Source organism: Chiloscyllium plagiosum, unplaced genomic scaffold, assembly GCF_037043375.1.
Source record: "Chiloscyllium plagiosum isolate Xiang-an unplaced genomic scaffold, Cpla_swu_hap1 HiC_scaffold_18, whole genome shotgun sequence".
Taxonomy (NCBI): domain Eukaryota; kingdom Metazoa; phylum Chordata; class Chondrichthyes; order Orectolobiformes; family Hemiscylliidae; genus Chiloscyllium; species Chiloscyllium plagiosum.
Window position 1 is genome coordinate 76,059,311 of NW_028270156.1, and position 21,684 is coordinate 76,080,994.

General features: G+C 41.6%; 1 protein-coding gene across 1 annotated transcript in view; it reads right to left on the reverse strand.

Moving 5' to 3' along the window:
* LOC122558122 (uncharacterized) overlaps positions 1-21,349 on the reverse strand; it is a 112,122-nt gene extending 90,773 nt beyond the window's left edge. The window contains exons 1-6 of the mRNA XM_087996201.1: positions 21,236-21,349; positions 17,382-17,459; positions 9,383-9,644; positions 7,388-7,502; positions 1,426-1,513; positions 1,232-1,341 (exon numbers count right to left, since the gene is read on the reverse strand). Coding sequence (XP_087852327.1) covers positions 1,232-1,341; positions 1,426-1,513; positions 7,388-7,502; positions 9,383-9,644; positions 17,382-17,459; positions 21,236-21,314 — 732 coding nt within the window. The 5' untranslated portion in view covers positions 21,315-21,349. The remainder of the gene's footprint in view (positions 1-1,231; positions 1,342-1,425; positions 1,514-7,387; positions 7,503-9,382; positions 9,645-17,381; positions 17,460-21,235) is intronic.
* Between the last annotated feature and the right edge of the window lie 335 nt (positions 21,350-21,684).

Consider the following 21,684-nt stretch of genomic DNA (forward strand, 5'->3'; position numbering starts at 1 on the left):
TGTGATTTTTGACGACATTGAGTTGGAACAAGCATCTCTCTATCCTAAACACAGAGGACCATATGGACCAATGAATTATTATCATTCTAAACATCAGCTATCCTGAATGTTAAAATGTATAAAGTTAGCACATTGTCATTTACAATGGGTCCCTATGAATTTAAAGGACAGAAGTGTGGCAGCATTGTGGCTCAGTGATTTAGCACTGCTGCCTCACAGCGTCAGGGATCCAGGTTTAATTCCAGCTTCTGGCAACTGTCTGTGTGAAATTTGCACATTCTCTCCGTGTCTGCATGGGTTTTCTCCAGGTGCTCCAGTTTCCTTCCACAGTCCAAAGATGTGCAGATTAAGTGAATTGGCCATGCTAAATTACCCACAGTGTGCAGGGATGTGTAGATTAGGTGCATTAGTTAGGGGTAAATGTAGAGTAATAGGGTAGGGGAATGGGTCTGGGTGGGTTACTCTTAGGAGGGTTGGTATGGACTTGTTGGGCCAAATGGCTGGTTTCCACCGTGTAGGGATTCTATGATAAATGGGACCATTAGGCCATACATTAGCTATAATCATTTATGATGTGTCTATATTCTTGATCTACACTATCCCCCTCTCTCTTCCCCTCACCTTATCAACATAACATTTTATTCCTATTCCCTTCAACTGTTGGGTTATTAATCCAGTGACATTAAAGGCATCATAGAATCCCTACAGTGCAAAAAGAGGCCATTCAGTCCACCAAGCCTGCACCGAGCCTCCCACTCCTTATTTACTATGGCTGATCCACCTAGCCCGCACACTTTGGCCAATTTAGCAGGGCCAATCCACCTAAGCATTTTTGGACTGTAACACACGGACACAGGAGAATGTGCTAACTGTACTCACAGTCACCTGAGGCTGGAATCAAACCCAAGTCCCTGGTACTATGAAACAGCAGAGCTAACCACTGAGCCACCAAAATTGACATTACCACCATGTCACCTTCACCAAGATGGGATAGGAAATTGATCTGTGTGGACCTTAAATGCAGACAGCAGACAGGTCAAATGGCCTTCTTCTGTGCTATGTGTACTATCAAAATAGCTAACTCTTTCGCTGTTCACAGCCTTTTATAACGTCTAATTAGCTTGGAAAAAGGAGTAGATAATTAGCAGAAGCAAATGTTTAAAATAAAATCTCAGAGCTAAAATGGATTCAAGCCAAAAGGAGGTTAGATTAATAAGAAACATCGACTCACAAACGTTGAACAATTTTTGTTTTGTTCAGATGAATGTACATCATTGCATTGCTCCTTGGGATCGTTCAGCTTCTGTAAATTTCCATACTGGATTGGAGTCAGGTGGTATCCTTTAATCAATAACAATCAATAAATAAGCAACATGAAATAAAACTATCTAATCAAATGTGATGGCTAGTACCCTTTATACGTACCGTTTGAAAAAAATTCATTATCTCGTATGCCATTGAAATCACCACAGAGTCCACATGTTGTGTTGACAAACTGTTGGCCCAGTTCAAGCTAATGCAAAAAAAGGAAAGAAAATCAAAAATGTACTATGAGCTGCATCAAGTAAATTATGAAGAATAGAAGTTTTTGTCTGTCAATGGGAATATTTTAGAGATGACACTGCAATATGAGGCTCCAGGTTCTGTTTTGGGTGGGCTGGCAATGTGCAAGTGTGCACTGGAGAGTAGACAGATTATGAATCCACTGAAAGTGTACCACTGATTTTGAATCTCACAGACTTTCTGATTACTGCACTCCAGTTAATGCTTTCTCTGTGAACTTTATGCAGCTGATCTTGTGTTTAGCAGCAAGGAGATCTCCATTCAAAAGTGGCTGGTGTGCAAATCCTGGCATCTGCCTTTGCCCCAAATTCCTTGACAATTTACCAAACCTGTCAAACTCAAATGTAAAATTAATATTTGATCAAGCTTCAATTGTTCTTTGTGGAAGAGATTTGCGGATTTCTACATTTTTTTTCAATAGTGCTATGGTTGCGTTCTTGTGCAACCCCGCGTTATAGAAAAATTGCACTTTAGAAACAACACTGAAAGTATTGGCGATATAATTGCGTTACAGCCAACACATGTTTGAGGAACAATGTCCCCAATTCGTCAGTCGCGTTATAGCGCATTTGTGTTAATGAAATGTGCATTATAGCAGAATGACCTGTATCATCTTTTGTGTATAGAATTGTTTCTTAATTTCTCGCCTGATTCTTAGACCATGCCCCCAGCCTTAGTCTCAACATTAGAACAAATAGCTTATTTTTATCAAACCTATCTGTCCCCCTAAGTTTCCTAATACCTTCAATGAAAATTTTGATGTCCAACATTTTGCTCAGACACCTTGTTCCCAATCATGATGTCCATCATATTTGGGCTGTAGCATGATTCAGTGAATGAGTAGAAAATGGCCTTGTAGGATTATTTTGAGTAATCCTGGAACTAAAATGTCTGGCTTTGTTACACACCAACTCTGCATTGTTGGCAGCAATTGGGCCTGGGTTGGCTGATTAACAGACAGAAGGAAGGGCAGTGGCAGAGTAGTGAAGGCATCATTATCCATTGATCGTACATTCACTGAGACGCATCGACCAGTCAATACAGGGATCGATCCTGGTGTAATTCTGTTACCACTGTAGGCATTCAGCTAATTGCATTAATCAACTCCAACATCCCCCCCCAGTACCCTTCCACTGACACTCTCGTTCGTTTGGCTGAACTTGTCCTCACTCTTAACAATTTCTCCTTCGCATCCTCCCACTTCTTCCAGACCAAAGGGGTAGCCATGGGCACCCGCGTGGGCCCCAGCTATGCCTGTCTCTTTGTTGGCTACGTAGAACAGTCCATCTTCCATGGTTACACCGGCATCACTCCCCACCTCTTCCTCCGCTACATTGATGACTGCATCGGTGCTACCTTGTGCTCCCACGAGGAGGTTAAGCAGTTCATCAACTTCACCAACACATTCCACCCTGACCTTAAATTCACCTGGACCATCTCTGACACTTCCCTCCCTTTCCTAGACCTCTCCATCCCCATTAATGATGACCAACTTAACACTGACATTTTTTACAAACCCACCGACTCCCACAGCTACCTGGATTACACTTCTTCCCACCCTACCTCCTGAAAAAATACTATCCCGTATTCCCAATTCCTCAGCCTCCACCATATCTGCTTCCAGGAGGACCAGTTCCACCACAGAACACACCAGATAGCCTCCTTTAAAGACCGTCATTTCCCTTGCACATGGTTGAAGATGCCCTCCAGCGCATTTCATCCACGTCCCGCACCTCCGCCCTCAACCCCACTCCTCCAACCGCAGCAAGGACAGAACGCCCCTGGTGCTCAACTTCCACCCACCAACCTCCGCATAAACCACATCATCCATCGATATTTCTGCCACCCACAAACGGACCCCACCACCAGAGATATATTTCCCTCCCCATCCCTTTTCCGCCTTCCGCAAAGACCGTTCCCTCCTTGACTATCTGGTCAGGTCCACACCCCCCTACAACCCACCCTCCCATCCTGGCACCCTCCCCTGCCACTGCAGGAATTGCAAAACCTGCGCCCACACCTCCCCTCTCACCTCCATCCAAGACCCCAAAGGACCCTTCCACAACCATCAAAGTTTCACCTGCACATCCACCAATGTCATTTATTGTATCCGTTGCGGTGTCCGTTACATTGAGGAGACTGGATGCCATATCGCAGATCGCTTTGGGGAATATCTCTAGGGCACCCTCACCAATCAACCCCACCGCCCCGTGGGGCCCAACATTTCAACTCCCCCTCCCACTCTGCCGAGGGCATGCCGGTCCTGGGCCTCCTCCATGACCACTCCCTTACCACCCGACGCCTGGAGGAAGAACACCTCATTTTCCGCCTCGGAAAACTTCAACCTCAGGGCATCAATGTGGACTTCACCAGTTTCCTCATTTCCCCTTTCTCTCACCTCACAGCAGTGCCAACCTGCCAGCTCAGTACCATCCTCATGACCTGTCCAACCTGCCAATCTTCCTTCCCACATATCCACTCCACCATCCTCTCCAACCTATCACCTTCATCCCCAACTCCATCCACCTATTGTACTCTTAGCTACCTTCTCTCGAGCCCTACCACCCCCTCCCATTTATCTCTCCACCCCAGAGGCTCCCTGCCTCATTCCAGATGAAGGGCTTTTGCCCAAAGCGTCGATTTTCCTGCTCCTTGGATGCTGCCTGACCCGCTGTGCTTTTCCAGCACCACTCTAATCTTGACATTAATCAACCCCTTACTAATGAGTGACACCATGTATAATGGAATTGTTTACATCAGTTAGGGCAGAGAATAAAGGATTCCATTCAGAAATGATGGTTCTAACACAACTCTCCAGTTGCCTAGATGAGTGCAAATCTCACTTCTTTCCAGCAGCTTTAAACCATGTGGGACAAAGGAATCTACTTGAGTTTTTTTTCAAAGAATCCCTACAGTGTGGAAACAGGCCACGACCCAACAAGTCCACATCAACCCTCCCAACAGCAATCCACCCAAACCCATTCCCCACACTGTACATTTACCCGTGACGAATGCATTGAACCCACACATTCCTGAACACTATGGGCAATTTAGAATTATAGAATCCCTACAGTGGAAATAGGCCATTTAGCCCAACAAGTGCACACTTGCGCTCTGAAAAGTATCACACCCAAACCCATTCCTCTACCTTATTACCATATATTTACCCCCTACTAATGCTGCTAACCTACACATTCCTGAACACTATGGGCAATTTAGCATGGCCAATTTAGCATGGCCAATCCACCTAACCTGCTCATCTTTGGATTGTGAGAGGAAAGCAGACCACCTGGAGGAAATCCATACAGACATGGGGAGAATGTGCAAACTCCACACAGACAGTTGCCCGAGGCTGGAATTGAACCTGGGTCCCTGGTGCTGCAAGGCAGTAATGCTAACCACTGAGCCACCATGCTGCCCTAACAGTGGCTCAATGTGAACACCATTTTCTGAATGGTGTCTCAGAGTGTTAACCATTATTTTTATACAATATGGAATTAGAATGCTTCGTGATTGTGTTTGATTGGCCGAGACTTGATGGTTGTGTGCTTTAGACCTCCATGACTTGATGACTTTCATTCCCGACACCACTAGAACACAGTTGCTGCATTTCTGTTTATTTCTGCTTCCGAGTCCCAGTAAAGCCTAATGCAAGCTGGAGGAATAGTACTTCATTTTCTACTTAAATACATGAGAGCCTTCAGGACTCAACAAGGTCTTCAACGATTTCATAGCATGAACATTGTTGCCATTTTGATTACACATCCTTCCCAACCCTCAATTCCCCAAGTCATTTGCTTGTATGGGTTTGCTCTCAGCAACGCTGACCTATTTTCTATAAATCACACGTATTTTTCATCCATATATCACACCTCTACTACCATCAGTACTCCCTCTGCCTTTTATTCCATCCATTTGTAAACATTATAAAAGTCATCATTTTTGAGCACATTCAGTTCTGAAGAAGTCATATCAGACTGTAAATATTAACTTTATTTCTCTCTCCTCAGATGTTGCAAGACCTGCTAAGTTTCTCCAGCACTTTCTGTTTCTATTTCAGATCTCCGACATCTGCAGTACTTTGCTTTTATTTGAAAAGTATCAACAAGATATGTCAGCAATTTTCCAAGGCTTATTAGAAACCACCTTCTAGATTAACAGACATTAGCACCTGGAAAACATTAATATTGCTTGATCAAGTTCCAATCCAAATCATGTGCCATTCTAATCTGGATGTATATCACCATTTCTTCTTCACCTCTGAGAGATGGATGTTACAAGGGTACTGATTACCTGGTCCACACCAACCAAAAAGTCAGCTGGCTCTTTTCCGTGAAATCTGCCTTTCACAAAGTGATAAAATACAGTTTTAAGTAGTTCTCAAATAATTAGAATGGGAATTTTTCCCCATGGGGACAGGAGACCTAGAGAGCTGTGGCCAATCTGAATGTGGATTATAGCTCCAGCACCACCACTGAGAATGGGAATATTTGTGAAGCATCTTTCTCCATTGAGCTGTTTAGCTGTCCACATTCATGACTGGATGTGGCAGGATTGCAGAACATAGATCTGATTCATTGGTTGTGGAGTGGCTTTTTTTTTGTAAATGACATACTACTTATGCTGTTTGGCACATAATTAGTCCAGTGTTGTAGCTTCATCTGGTTGATACTTCATTTGTAGATACACCTGCTGCAACTCTTGACATGCCTTCTTGTGCTCTTTGTTGAACCAGGGTTGATCTCCTGGCTTGGTGGTGATAGAATGGGGGATATGCCAGACTCAATGCCCCTTAGGTGCCTAGTCTTGAGCTCCTAGATCAGTTTGAGACCTGTCCTAGTTAGTACAGTGATAGTGCCATATAGCACAATGAGGATATCCTAAAATTAAAGGAAGAACCGTGTCACCACAATCATCTCCACTGGTACTATCATGATGGATGTATCTGCCTCAAGTAAATTGGTGAGGATAGAGTCAAATATGTTTTTTCACCTCTTGTTAGTTCTCTAACCACAAATGCATGTCCAGCCATCAGGTATGCCCTTTGTCACATGGCCCAGGTGATGGTCCCACCATGAGTACATTCTATTGGTCTTGTCAACCTCATGCTTTCTTCAAGTGCTCAATATGGAGGAAAAATGATTCATCATCTGATGTGTGGGGGAGACTATGGTTGGTAGTAACCAGCAAGAAATTTATTTGACCATGTTTAATCTAATGTACTGAGATGTCATGGGATCTGGAGTCAATTCCATCTCAACTGTGTACCATTATGTTTCCACTTCTGATGAGCCTGCCCTGTTCAGGCAGGACATAGCCAGATGTGATTATAATGGCGACTGACACATTGCCTATCAGATATGGGTCTATAAGAATGAGTCTGTCAGGCTGTTATTTGAATAGTCCATGAGGTAGCTTTCCCAACTTTGGCATGGTTGACAGAGTATGTATTTGTCATTTCTGATGCCTTAGTAGATGCTGGATGTTCCATCTGATTTTGTTCCTTTTGCTCAGAATTTGCAGCAGTTAGATGCAATTGAGAGGTTGTTCTGCCATGTCGGAGGGCATTTATGAGTCAATGGATCTGAGGTCACATGCAAACCAGATGGTGGGATAGCAGATTTAGATACCAGATGGTATTCGTGAACCAGATGAGTTTTTCCAGCTTTTAATCCTGGATTTAGGAAGTATATTTCACCATCTGCCGTGTGAGATTCAAACTCTTTAGTCCAGAGACAATACCATCATGTCCATGATTTCTTAGTTAAGGGTTGGAAAATGGTGGGTTATATTCAAATAGCTGCTAATGTAATGATGCACATACCGTGAGGGCGTCACCTCCATTCCAAATAAGAGTCAAGCCAATCTTTGCAGTGATTCGAGTGTAATTACTGACTTTCTCAATCACAATCCCAGAATGGGTGTAAGGTAATGTCACACTACAATAAAAGAAGCAAAAAATTATAAATGTTTTCAATATGGCCTTGAATTTAATTATTTCAGAAATATATTACAGGCTTACAAAACAAATTGTTTATTTGTTATTTTTATTTGCAACTCTATCCAACAGATTTAGCTCCTGAACAAATTACAACCTGTCCAAAACCATCACTCATATTTTATCATCCTTATCCATTATCCCATCCTCAGCAAACCACCAGAGAACTTCTTTTTCTCATGCAATTTATTTGTTTCATAAAATATCAGCATTTCTGGCAAGGTGTGTATTTATTGCCCATCCCTAACTTCTGTCGGGAACATAATGGTGATCCACCTTCTTGAACTTCCACATATGGTAGGTGCAAGTTCCAGGATTTTAATTTGGTAATAGTGAAAGAAGCTGATATATTTCTAAAGCCAGCATGTGGGTGCATGACTTCAAGGGAAACTTGCAGGCAATGGTGTTCCTAGGCATTTATTTTCTGCCTTGTCATTCTAGGTCGGAGAGGCCACACATTTGGAAGGTGCTTTGGAATGCCCCTCAGTAAGTTACTGCAGTCGATAGAGTCGGCATGGACAGAATCCCTTTTGCCCGTCATTGTCTGTGCCAGTCATCAAGCATCTATGTGCCACAAGCAACGCATTGCCAGCCATTAATGGAGTCCATTAGCAGCTATTGGTTCTTCCAGGCTGATCTTTACCTACTCCTTTCTCTGCCCAATTGTTTTGCTCCTTCTTTGAGCTCCAACTCCACCTATTGTTTACTCCTCACTCTCCTCCCACCCCAACTTCAGGATATCGACCAACCTTTTCCTAGCTAAAATAAGTTCTGATAAAGGTCACTGGACTGAAAGTAATTCTGCTTTCTCTTCACAGATGCTGTGAAGATTCAGTAATGGAGTGTCCTTCAAAAGTGAGACTTGAGGAGTTTCGGCTGTGTTCACTGGTAAGAAGGAGGTAATGGCTGACCTGTTGGAGCTGCTCAAGATGGTTATGATGAATGATTTCATCATTCAGTAAAATTGTAACAAGACAACCAAATGTAAGATCACAGGAGGATTAAGAGGATAAGTTTGAGAAAATTCACTACACAGAAGTGATCAGAATGTCGTTGGTGATGCAGAATCCAGAAATTATTTTCTCGTTTGATGTTTGCAAAGAGAAATGTTATGGTTCAGGGAGCATGAGCAGGACAATAGGATTGGATTGTGGTTCTTGTGGGGGAAAAGACTGCTGTGAGTTTGATATGCTACACACTTTTTTTTAACCTTGTAACACAGTATGGGCTTGTTTTCAAACGCCTGCAGAGTAAGGATTCGGTATGGGTGACATTAAAATATATAGACCCTGTCTCTGGATCTGAACTCCTCCAGGACTGTGTTCAATTTTCAAAATACTGGCAGGAAGAAGGAACGGGTACACATTCGCTTCCAATTAACAAGGTACTAAAGTTCATTTAGCACATCAACACTGTCATTTTTAGTGGCTATTTCAATTAACCTGATTCTGGTGCAAATTAGGCAGGCCCATTGCAGAGTGACAGAAGATATTTCTTTCATGTTTAAAACTGTCAGGACCTTGAGTAGCTTGCACTAGGAAGAGAGCAGTACCTTAGTTTTGCACAGTTGCCCTGTGTTTCATTCCCCTAATGGATGCTCAATTCACCTCCTTATCAATTAGAGCATTTAAAAACATGGTCAAGTCAGCAACACAGTTGAGCCATAAGTTTGGGACCAAGAAATATCTGGATCATTATTTTCCCAATTGTGTTTAGAAAATCCAGATCATAATTCGACAAAGCAACCTTCCCACCCCTCTTCTCCCACCAGACTAAACTGTGCAGATCTGGTATAAGAGCTTCAAATAATAAAATACTTACAGATTATCATCGGCTGAAATAATTGAATTCTGTACTTCAATAACTGCTCCATCAACTTTCAGGACAATGTGAGTAATCCTTGGAAAACCATTGACAATGGAACGTCTCATCTGGATGTTGAATTCCTCATAACTACTTAAACATTGGGAAGCGAAGACATAATTGCAAGTTCCAGGAAAATAATAAAAGTCACCATCAAAGGTTTTAAAGTGATAATTTCCCCAGGTACTGCAAACACGAAAATTGTGGTTTGGATTGTGACCTACGAAGTGAAAATAGACAATTAAACTTCATGAATGAAATCAATAAAAAAATTTGATTGTTAAAGCAGAAAGTGCAGGGGAAACTCTGCAAGTCTGGAGAGAGGAACAGAATTAATTTTTTGAATCAAGTGTCATACCAGACTCAAAACATTAACTCTGTTTCTCTCTCCACAGGTGTTGCCAGACCTGCTGAGTTTCTCCAGCAGTTTCCTTTTTTTTTTACCTCAAATCTCCTATATTTGTTTTCTTAGGCTTTTCTCTGAGTGAAGAAATTATGTAAATTATTGACTTTGATAACATCCTTCTAATCATTTTTTGTTTATAAACCTGATTATTGTTTTGCAAGAAATATAGAGCACTATGTATACAAGAAGATAAGGTTGACATTGGCTGCTCTATGAAAACATCTTTCATAGGCTGACTTTTTTCAAGTTCCTAAGAAATATAACCACCAGCTCCTCCCTTCAATGGATCACTATCTCCTTAGATCTCATGCAGAAATTCCATTTCTGCTCTGTTTCAAAACTGTTTCCAAGAACTTCATTTTTAAAATTCACTCATTGGATGTGGCCATCAGTGGCTGGGAAAGCACTTAGAACATAGAACATAGAAAAATACAGCACAGAACAGGCCCTTCAGCCTACAATGTTTTGCCAAGGATTAATCCTAACTTATTGCCTACTTTCTTTTGAGAAGGTGATGACGAGCAGCCTATGGTTGCAAGGAAAGTTGAAAAAGACTAGGATTGTTTTCACTGTAAAGACAGCTGCTATAGAGGTCTACAAAATTATGAGAGGTATACATAGGGTGGATAGTCAGAGGCTTTTTCCCTGGGTTGAAGTTTCAACTACAAGGGGCCACAAGTTCAAGGTGAGAGGGGAAAAGTTTAAGGGAGATTAATAGAGTCATACAGTCATACAGCACAGAAACAGATCCTTTGGCCCATCATATCTGCGCTGACCAGCCATCCCAAATTACCAGCATTACCCTCTATACCCTTCTTATTCATACACCTATCCAGATGCCTTTTAAACGTTGTAATTGTACCTGTCTGCGAGGGAAGTTTTTCATGCAGTGTGTGGTAGGAGCCTGGGGCGTGCTGCCAGAAGAGGTGCTGGAAGCAGATATGTTGGCGACATTTAAGAGGCATCTGGATGGTTACATGAACAGGGAGGGAATAGAGGGCTATGGACTGAATAAGGGCAGAAGGCCTGTTTTGTTAGGGCATGGTGAATGACACAGGCTTCTAGAGATGAAGGACCTGTTCCTGTGCTGTATTTCTCTTTTGTTCTTTTTTCTTGAACTGCTGCAATCCAAGAGCTATAGGTCGACTCACATTGCCATTAGAAAGGGAATTCCAAGATTTTGACCCAGTGGCGTGAAAGGAACAGTTATATCTTTCCAAGTCAGGATCTTGAGTGACTCAGAGGGGAACTTGCAGTTGGTGGTATTCCCATGTATCTCTTCCCTGGTCCTTCTGGATTGTACTGGTTAAAGGTTTGGACAGTGCTGTCTAAGTCTTTCTCCAATGCACCTTGTAGATGATACACACTTTGCTACTAACTATCAGTGGAGGAGGGAGTCAATGTTTGTGGATATGATGCCAATCAAGTGGGCTGATTTGTTCCTGTTGGTATTGAGATTCTTGAGTGCTGCTGGGCTGCACTCATCCAGGCAAATGGGGAGCATTTCACCATATAAATGACTGCTGCCTTGTAGATGGCAGACAGCCTTTGGGACTCAGGTAGTGAGTTACTAGCCGCAGGAATCCTAGCCTCTCATCTGCTTTTGTAGCAACTATATTTATATGATTAGATTAGATTAGATTACTTGCAGTGTGGAAACAGGCCCTTCGGCCCAACTAGTCCACGCCGACCCGCTGAAGCACAACCAACCCAGACCCATTCCCCTACATTTACCCCTTACCTAACACTACGGGCAATTTAGTGTGGCCAATTCACCTTACCATTTTTGGACTGTGGGAGGAAACCAGAGCAACCGGAGGAAACCCACACAGACACGGGGAGAATGTGCAAACTCCACACAGTCAGTTGCCTGAGGCGGGAATTGAACCCGGGTCTCTGCCGCTGTGAGAGAAACAGTGCTAACCATTGTGCCACCGTGCCCACTATGGCTAGTCTAGTTCAGTTTCTGGTCATGGGTTACCTCAGAATGTTGCTAATAGGGGATTCAGAAATGTTAATGTCACTGAATGTCAAGGGGTGACTGTTGGATTCTCTCTTAATAGAGATGGTCATTGCCTGGAATTTGTGTGGCACAAATGCTACTTTCCATTTGTCAGCCCGAACCTGAATATCATCCAGGTCTTGCTGCATTTGGACATGGACTGCTTCAGTGCCTAGTAAGTCACAAATGCAGAACATTGTGCAATATCAGTGAACATCCCCACTTCTGACTTTAAAATGGAAGGGAGGGAATTGATGAAGCAGTTGAACATTGTTGTGCCGAGCACATTACCCTGAGGAACTCTGACAAAGGTGTCCTGGAGCTGAGATGACTGATATCCAACAACCAAAACCATCTTCCTTAGGTATGACTCCAGTCAGTGGAGAGTTTTCCTCCCGATTCTCATTGACTCCAGTTTTGCTAGGCTTTCTTGATGCCACACACACAATTTAGGAAGAGTGGTAAATTGGGGAAAGGCCAACTATAGCAAAATTCAGCACGAGCTGGGGCGTATGGATTGGGAGCAGCTATTTGAAGGTAAATCCCCATTTGATAAGCGGGAGACTTTTAAAAAGAGATTGATTAGAGTGCAGGACACTCATGTCCCTGTGAAAATGAGGATAGAAATGGCAAGATTAGGGAACCATGAAATTTTGAGACTAGCTAAGAAAAGGAATCATACATGAGGTACAGGCAACTGAAAAGAGACGAAGCTTTGGAAGAATATTGGGAAATAGTGGGCGGTACGGTGGCACAGTGGTTAGCACTGCTGCCTCACATCACCAGAGACCCAGGTTCAATTCCCGCCTCAGGCGACTCTCTGTGTGGAGTTTGCACATTCTCCCTCTGTCTGCGTGGGTTTCCTCTGGGTGCTCTGGTTTCCTCCCACAGTCCAAAAATGTAGGTGAATTGGCCATGCTAAATTGCCCATAGTGTTAGGTGAAGAGGTAAATGTAGGGGAATGGGTCTGGGTGGGTTGTGCTTTGGAAGGTTGGTGTGGACTTGTTGGGCCGAAGGGCCTGTTTCCACACTGTAAGTAATCTAATAGTATCTCTAATAGAAAGTACGACGAATCTGAAACGAGGCCTTAAAGGGGGTCATGAAATATCTTTCGCAAACCGGGTTAAGGAAAATCCCAAAGCCTTTTATTCATATATAAGGAGCAAGAAGATAACTAAAGAAAGGGTTGGCCCACTCAAGGACAAAGGAAGAAAGTTATGCGTGGAGTCAGAGAAAATGGGTGAGATTCTTAACGAGTACTTTGCATCGGAATAGATGTTGATTACTCTAGGTCAAGTTGGCAAAGGAGGGAGGAAGTGTTGGATATTCTAAAAGGCATTAAGGTGGACAAGTCGCCAGGTCTGAATAGGATCTATCCCAGGTTACTGAGGGAAGCGAGAGAGGAAATAGCTGGGGCCTTAACAGATATCTCTGCAGCATCCTTGAACACGGGTGAGGTCCCAGAGGACTGGAGAATTACTAATGTTGTCCCCTTGTTTAAGAAGGGTAGCAAGGATAATCCAGGTAAGTAAAGACCGGTGTGCTTGACATCAATGGTTGGGAAGCTGCTGGAGAAGATACTGAAGGAAAGGATCTATTTACATTTGGAAGAAAATAGGCTTATCATTGATAGGCAATATGGTTTTGTGTAGGGAAGGTCATGTCTCACCAAATGAATAGAATTCTTTGAGGAAGTGACAAAGTTGATTGATGAGGGAAGGGCTGTAGATGTCATAAACATGGCCATCAGTAAGGTGTTTGATAAGGTGCCCCACGGTAGGATGACGGAGAAGGTCAAGTCGCATAGGGTCCAGGTGTACTAGCTAGATGGATAGAGAATTGGCTGGCCAGCAGGAGTCAGAGAGTAATAATGGAAGGAAGTTTCTCAAAATGGCGAACTGTGACCAGTGGTGTTCCACAGAGATCTGTGTTGGGACCATTGTTGTTTGTGATATACATAAATGATCTGGAGGAAGGTATAGGTGGTCTGATTAGCAAATTTGCAGATGACACTAAGATTGGTGGAGTAGCAGATAGTGAAGGGTACTGTCAGAGAATGCAGCAGAATATAGATAGATTGGAGAGTTGAATAGAGAAATGAAAGATGGAGTTCAATCCGGGCAAATGTGAGGTGATGCATTTTGGAAGATCCAATTCAAGAGCGAACTATACTAAGAGTAAATGGTAAAGCCATGAGAAAAATTGATATCCAGAGAGATCTGGGCGTTCAGGTCTATTGTACCCTGAAGGTGGCAATGCACATCAATAGAGTGATCAAGGATGCATAAGGCAGGCTTTCCTTCATTGGACAGGGTATTGAGTACAAAAATCGGCAGGTAATGTTACAGTTTTATGGACTTTGATTTGGCCATATGTGGAATGATATACAGTTCTGCATACAGTTCTGGTCGCCACATTATCAAAAGAGTGTGGATGCTTTGGAGAGGGTGCACAGGAGGTTTATCAGGATGTTGCCTGGTATGGAGGGTGCTAGCTATGAGGCGAGGTTGAGTAGATTAGAATTATTTTCATTAGAAAGATGGAGGTTGAGGGGGGACCTGATTGAGGTTTACAAAATCATGAGAGGTACAGACAGACAGACAGGGTGGTTAGCAAAAATCTTTTTCCCAGAGTTGGGGACTGAATGACTATGGGAACATGAGTTCAAGGTGAGAGGGGAAAAGTTTACGAGAGACATACATGGAAAGATCTGTACGCAGAGGGTGGTGGGTGCCTGGAGCATGTTGCCAGCCGAGGTGGTAGAGGTGAGCACAACAGCGTCATTTAAGATGTATCTAGACAGATACATGAATGGGCAGGGAGGAAAGGGATATAGATCCTTAGAAAATAGGCAACAGGCTTAGATAAAGGATTCAGATCGGCACAGGCTTGGAGGGCCAAAGGGCCTGTTCCTGTGCTGTAATTTTCTTTGTTCTTTGCGTACAGTCAAAAACTGAGTAGGTGCAGGACAACATACTTCCAAGTGCATACCACCGTGCTGCCACTCTCACATACCCAGGAATGGCATTGTCTAGGATATTGACATGAAACTGTGAGTATTGCTTGACTCATCTGTGAGACAGCTCTTCCAATTATGACACTAGCCTATAAATGATAATATGGAGAACCTTAGAGGATCACAGTGTTAACACCACAGTACAGACCCTACGGCTTTTATCCTAGTCTAAGATCAGATTAACCTACTTACCCTTGATTTTACTATCATCCAAGTGCCTATCCAAGAGTTGCCAAAATGTCCCTAATGTATCTGACTCTACTACAACTGCTGGCAGTGCATTCCACACACCCACCACTCTCTGTATAAAGAACCTACCTCTGACATTTCCCCTGAACCTTCCTCTAATCACCTTAAAATTGTGCTCTCTTGTGATAGCCATTTCTGCTTTTGGAAAAAGCCTCTGACTATCCATTCTATATATGCCTTTCCTTTTCTTGTATATCTCTATCAAGGCCCCTCTCATCCTTTTTCACTTCAATGAGAAAAACCCTAGCCACCTCAACCTTTCTTCATTAGACTTGCCTCCAGTTCAGACAGTATCCTAATAAATCTCCTCTGCATCCTCTCTAAAGCTTCCACATCTTCCTATAATGAGGTAACCAGAACTGAACACAATATTCCAAGTGTTATCTAACCAGGGCTCTGTAGAGCTGCAGAATAACTTTGTGGTTCTTAAACTCAATCCACCTCCTAATGAAAGCCAACACACCATACACCTCCTTAACAACCCTATCAACTTGGGTGGCAACTTTGAGGGATCTATGGACATGGATGTCAAGATCCCTCTGTTCTTCCCCACTGCCAAGAATCCTGCCTTTAGCCCTGTATTCTGCATTCAATTTGTTGTGTTGTGTTTTCTGTTTTCATTTCCAGTGCCTTAGTCAATGCCACTTGCTCTGACTGGTTTCATTCCTTTCTTTGGACTCTTTTCTTCAGTGGTCAATACAAATTAGTGGCTTGCTAGATCATTTCAGAGGGCAGTTAAGATTTTTGCTGCGGGTCTCGAGTTCCAATTGAATGAAGGTGTTTTGCACAGTAATGACACAATATACTAAATCATTGTTTCACCTGGAATGTGGTTTGGACCCTTGGGCACTGGGTGACTGATGCAGCGTTTCCTGCACTTGCTGGTGAAAATGGAATATTGGGGGCGACTGAGGAGCATGCCAGATATTCAAGGAAGAAATGGGCCTTTCAAAAGTCTGAAAGAACAGCGAAGAGAAAGATAGAGAAGGATGAAGAAGATTTCTTTAGTTGTATCATACTGAAAGCAGTGAAACGAGTGGATCAAAATTCGTCAAAAGCAGACATGGGCAAGTTAGAAGGTGGATGCTTTGGAGAGGTGAGGGCAAGGGGAAGCCTATTATGATTCTCAAGGTGATGGAAGTAGGTGAAAGCAAAAATTTAGGAAATGGAATGAATAAGGTTGTCAACTACAGGTACTGGAAGACAATTTATCATCCTTTGAGGAAAAACGAAGACATAGCTGAAGCATTGTTATGGAACTGATGCAACAAAAATAAGAAAGTAAATTAAAGTCTTCCAAGAAATGAGGCTTCAGGAAGTTAAATCAAGATAAGAATCAGGTACCGAGTCAAGTAAGTCAGTGAAATGTCACAGAAGGGCCACGTGGGGGCAAAGGATGAGTGGAAATTGGCTCATAATTATCCAAAACGTTTCAGCTCAGTTTATAAGTATACCCTTGAACTTCTGGGGGCTGCCATTTTAATTCTTCCCTCTACTCACGTGCTGGTCTTCTTGTCATTGGCTTCCCACACTGTTTAAATTAAAGCTTTGGAGCTCATCTAAGCTCACAGAATGGAATCTCATTTTCAAATGAAACACTGTACAGTCTTGCGGACTCATAATCTCCTGGACATGACATTGAGTTCAAAGGTTTCAGATCATCACCTGAGTTTTTGGATACAGGCTGTGGTGATTTTGCTTTACATCTACTCTGGACCCATCTTCTGTTCCTTTATATTCTCATTACCTTCAGAGTTTGCCTTGCACCATTAATTCTTTTGTCATTTACCCTCTCCCCTTTCCCTCAGCTGAAATCATGTCACATCTCCAAGCATTACCAGTTCTGATGAAAGATCAAATCAACGTAAGGAATAGGAACATAAATAAATCATACAGGTCCTTGAGACTGTTCTATGATTCAATACAATCATTTTGTTTGCCTCAGCCTCATTTTCCCATACATCCTTTAATCTTCTGAGTGACCAAAAATCTGACTATCTCAGCCTTAAATATATCCAATGATGGAGAGTCCATTCTGTTGAATAAAGAATATCAAAGATTCATTGCCCCTTGAGTGAAAAAATTACTACTCCTCTTAATTCAAAATTAAATGTTAACTCTGTTTCACCTAGCGAGTTTTGTATCAGTTCCATAAGTGCTTCAGATATGTCTTCATTCTACCTCAAAAGATGATAAAATATCTTCCAGTACTCGCTAGATGCTGGTGCAGAATTCTGCACCAGGGTGCAGAATATTTCCAGTATTCTCTGTTTTTATTTCTTACTTGTAAAATATTGAGGTGACGTCAGTTCTGGAAATAGTACCACTGACTTGTCAAGAAAAAGGTGTCCTGTTGTTCCATCTAAAGACAAACACAAATTACAATTGACTGATGAATTCCACATAAAATATATTATAATATGAACTATCTCATGTTACAAAATTATGGCAAGATGCTTAACCATTAGGCTATTAAAATAGTGCTCTATTAATCATATATCACTCCTATATTCTTAAAATGTTGCAATTTGTTGTCTGTTAACGAATAGCATATGCATTTAAATTTACTGTCCCCTACTTTAAGATATCATTTTATTTTAAACCCCACTAGAATAATCAATAAAGTGAAATGATAACAATCTAGTAAATCACCTGATTACCGATCACTAAACTTCTACATTAAAACACCTAATGTTAATTTCAGGATTATGAAATGAATGTCAGAGTGTTTCCAGCCGTGATTCAAATTCAGGGAGAAGTAGTTGCAGGTTCCACTTCTTGCAAGGGGTGGGTTGGCCACCAACTGGCAGCCATAAGGTGTGGATGAAGTGAGGCCTCAGCGAATGTGTGCCCAAGTTGGGTAGCATGGTGGCTCAGTGATTAGCACTACTGCCTCACAGTGCCAGGAACCCAGGTTCAATTCCAGCGTTGGGCGATGATCTGTGTCGAGTTTGCACATTCTCTCCGTGTCTGTGTGGATTTCACCCTGGATGCTCCCGTTTCCTTCCACAATCCAAACATACCAGAGTCATACAATTGCCATAACAATGGTCATCCATCTAGAGAACCCTACTTTGAGCACAATTGTTTCCTAACATGTCCAGGTACCTGTGTATTTTTTGGTAGATAAGATCTTCCTTCCTCTCTGCTGTCCTTCTCAGTTCTAGTCCTCTGTTACTGGATCTGAATTATGAGTCATACTTTTGTGTCAGCTGTTACTTTAATTTGTACACTGATGCTCCCTAGTCATGTTTGGAAGCTTTCCCCTTCTTCTCCAACTCTCAAGATACCAGAAGAGACAATTCCAAGTAGGTAGTGCTCGCTCTCCAACTGTAATCTGTGAGTACCTATGCGGGTTGGCCAGCATTGCACTTAGGCGAAAGTGAGTACTGCAGATATTGGAGCTTAGAGTCAAGAGTGTGATGCTGGAAAAGCGCAGCAGGTCAGGCATGATGCTGACTGACCTGCTGTGCTCTTCCAGCACCACATTCTCAGCACTGCACTGAGTTTGATCAGCTTTCACCCATGGAAGCAAAGCATATCTCCCATTGTTTCCCCAACCAACAAAATTAAATTGAGCCATGCATCTTCCTTTTGTTGCTAAACCTTGTGCTTGACTGCTAATATTTTCACATCTTACTCAAAGCTTAATCTAAGCTACTGAGATCCCCACAAGGTATTGGCCACCTGCAGCTCAATGTTTTATATCAGAAGATTTGGCACAGTCTCCAGGTTACAAGTGCCTTCTGGGCAAAACTCAATAAGATAAAATTGTTTTACTCCAAGAGTAAACTAAAAACAGTGCTGAGATGTGACTTATGGAATTTGTAACACAGATTGTTTGCTATATGGGAGTCAATATTTCTGGTTTATTTATTCAGTAGGAAAGAAAAATTCATGCACGAGTTTATAAAAGAAAAATATGGATGCAATAGCAGTATATCATCAATTTATTTTGCATATTAAAGAAGATAACTGGTATAAGAGGCAACTTAGGTCCAAATTTCATACTTGATCACATCTTCCAGAGGGTTGGCAAAACTGATCATATTTAGATATCAAATTTTCCCTTGTTCCTAAAATCCGTTCTATATTGAACAAAGCAAATAATCTTATGATGAACAAAAATGTGTTTTTGCAAGCGAGCACAAACAGTTGATCAGATAATAAAACAAAAACTTCAACAAATAGCTAAACAAAGAACACAACAATCCGAATATTGCTCTCAGACCTATCAGTTGCTTTCAATAGTAGGAAAACCTATGGAGACCATAAAACGGGAAAAGATACACTTATATGTTGGTGTTAATTTCCTGGCCTTATACATTACGCTTATTTTATCTGGTTTGTTATTGTGTTAAAACAGAAAATACAGAAAGAAAAATAATTCAACTTCCAATATGCTGAACATGCGACTAGATAGAGGAGGTAATTTATTCACTACTGTTCGGTATCATATTGTAGACATTGTTTTATTCTTTCCATGCTCCTTTTTCCCTTTGCTTTGCACATGCTTTAAAGCCTGAGCTTCCTGCACATCCCAATAAGGCTTAATGCAACCTCATTTTGAGATTGGGCACAGTCTTCTGAACTCAATATTGTATTCAACAATTATAGGTTGTAACCTCTGCCCTATATTGTTTTTTTTTTCCTTTGCTGCTTGTATTTTTCTCTCCTTTAGATTAGATTACTTACAGTGTGGAAACAGGCCCTTCGTCCCAACAAATCCACACCGACCTGCCGAAGCGCAACCCACCCATACCCCTACATTCACCCCTTTTACCTAACACTACGGGCAATTTAGCACAGCCAATTCTCCTGACCTGCACATTTTTGGACTGTGGGAGGAAACCGGAGCACCCGGAGGAAACCCACGCAGACACGGGGAGAACGTGCAAACTCCACACAGTCAGTCGCCTGAGTCGGGAATTGAACTGGTCTCTGGCGCTCTGAGGCAGCAGTGCTAACCACTGTGCCTTCTTCTTGCTTACTTTTCCTTTGCTTTCAAAAAGCAGCTATTCTTGGTATTTTCTCTCTCAGTTCCTCTGGACATACCTTTCGTTTCTTTACTTGTCCCATTGCCACTCCCTTTGCACAATACATTCTAATCTCACATAATGGAGAGGAGCCAGTGTTGGACTGGGGAGGACAAATTTAAAAATCACACAACACTGGGATTGTAGAATCTTTTAAAATAAATTCTGAGTCTTATGGTCCTGCTTCAAAACTACCTGATGAAGGAGCAGCGCTCCGAAAGCTAGTGCTTTCAAATAAACCTGTTGGACTATAACCTAGTGTTGTGTGATTTTTAACTTTGATCTCACATAGTCTCTCTTCCATCCTCCACGATATCACAGATCTTTCCTTTTCTTCTTCCCTTCTCTCACATGTTGAAATCAACTTCATTTCTAACTTTTCTTAGTTCTAAATAAAACTCAGATTTACAACATGGTTTTATTTCTCTCTCCAAAGATACTGCCAGACCTGTTGAATATTTCCAGCACATTTTCTTTGTATTTCTTGCTTCAAAGCTGTACATCTCTCACAGCTTCTATTTCTGAGACAGATTATCAATCCAAAGCATTAATTCAGTTTCTCACTCCATAAATGTTGCCTGGCTTGTTACCTTTTCTGTTTTTATGACAGTAACATACTAAAAATAAAAATCAATAAACCTGAACCTGCCAGGTTTAGTTAGGAAAAAAAACTGAGTTGCAAAGAAAACTGTTATTTAATCAGATATGTAAATAAAGGCAATTCTCATGTATCTGTAAATAAATTTATTCATTTAAAAACAACCACACTAACATTAATAATTATCAGAGCAATTAAGAGAATTAGAGTTAAACAATTACGAGAAAGTAATTGGAAACTTGCCAATTAACTATTTTATGCAATAATCAGCAATCGATTTTCTAACTGACCATGGATTTAAAGCTCACTGTAAATATTCCTTTGTAGCTGGACTAACATAGAAAGCTATCACAATGTCATTCATATTTAACACAGACTTGCTACAAAGCAGAAGCGCCAAATTCCAATGCACAGATTGAAAAACGTTTTTTAAATTATTCAATACTTGTAAAGTCAGATAACTCATTCACAAAAAAAATCAATATATTAACAGAATATTCTTACATTCTAAGGTGATTGAGCCATAAGGGAATGTGAATGTCAGTATAAGGATCCATATTGATGCATCCCTACTTGTTCGCATTTTACTCAAAACTCAGTAAGAGCTACTGAGGTCCCATAAGGTGTTGGTCACCTGCAATTCAGTGTTTTATATCAGTTAATTTGGCACAGTCTCCAGGTTATGAATCATTTGTGGGCGAAACTCAATAAGATAAAATTTGTTTCACAAAAGTGTAAACTACAAAACAGTGTTGAGATGTGATTTATGGAATTTGTAATACAGATTGTTTGCTATATGGGAGTCAATATTTCTGGTATATTTATTCAGTAGGAAAGAAAAAAAAACTGTGCACAAGTTTACAAAAGAAAAATGTGGATGCCATAGCAGTATATCATCAACTTATTATGCATATTAAAGAAAATAATTGGTGTAAGAAGCAATTTAGGTCCAA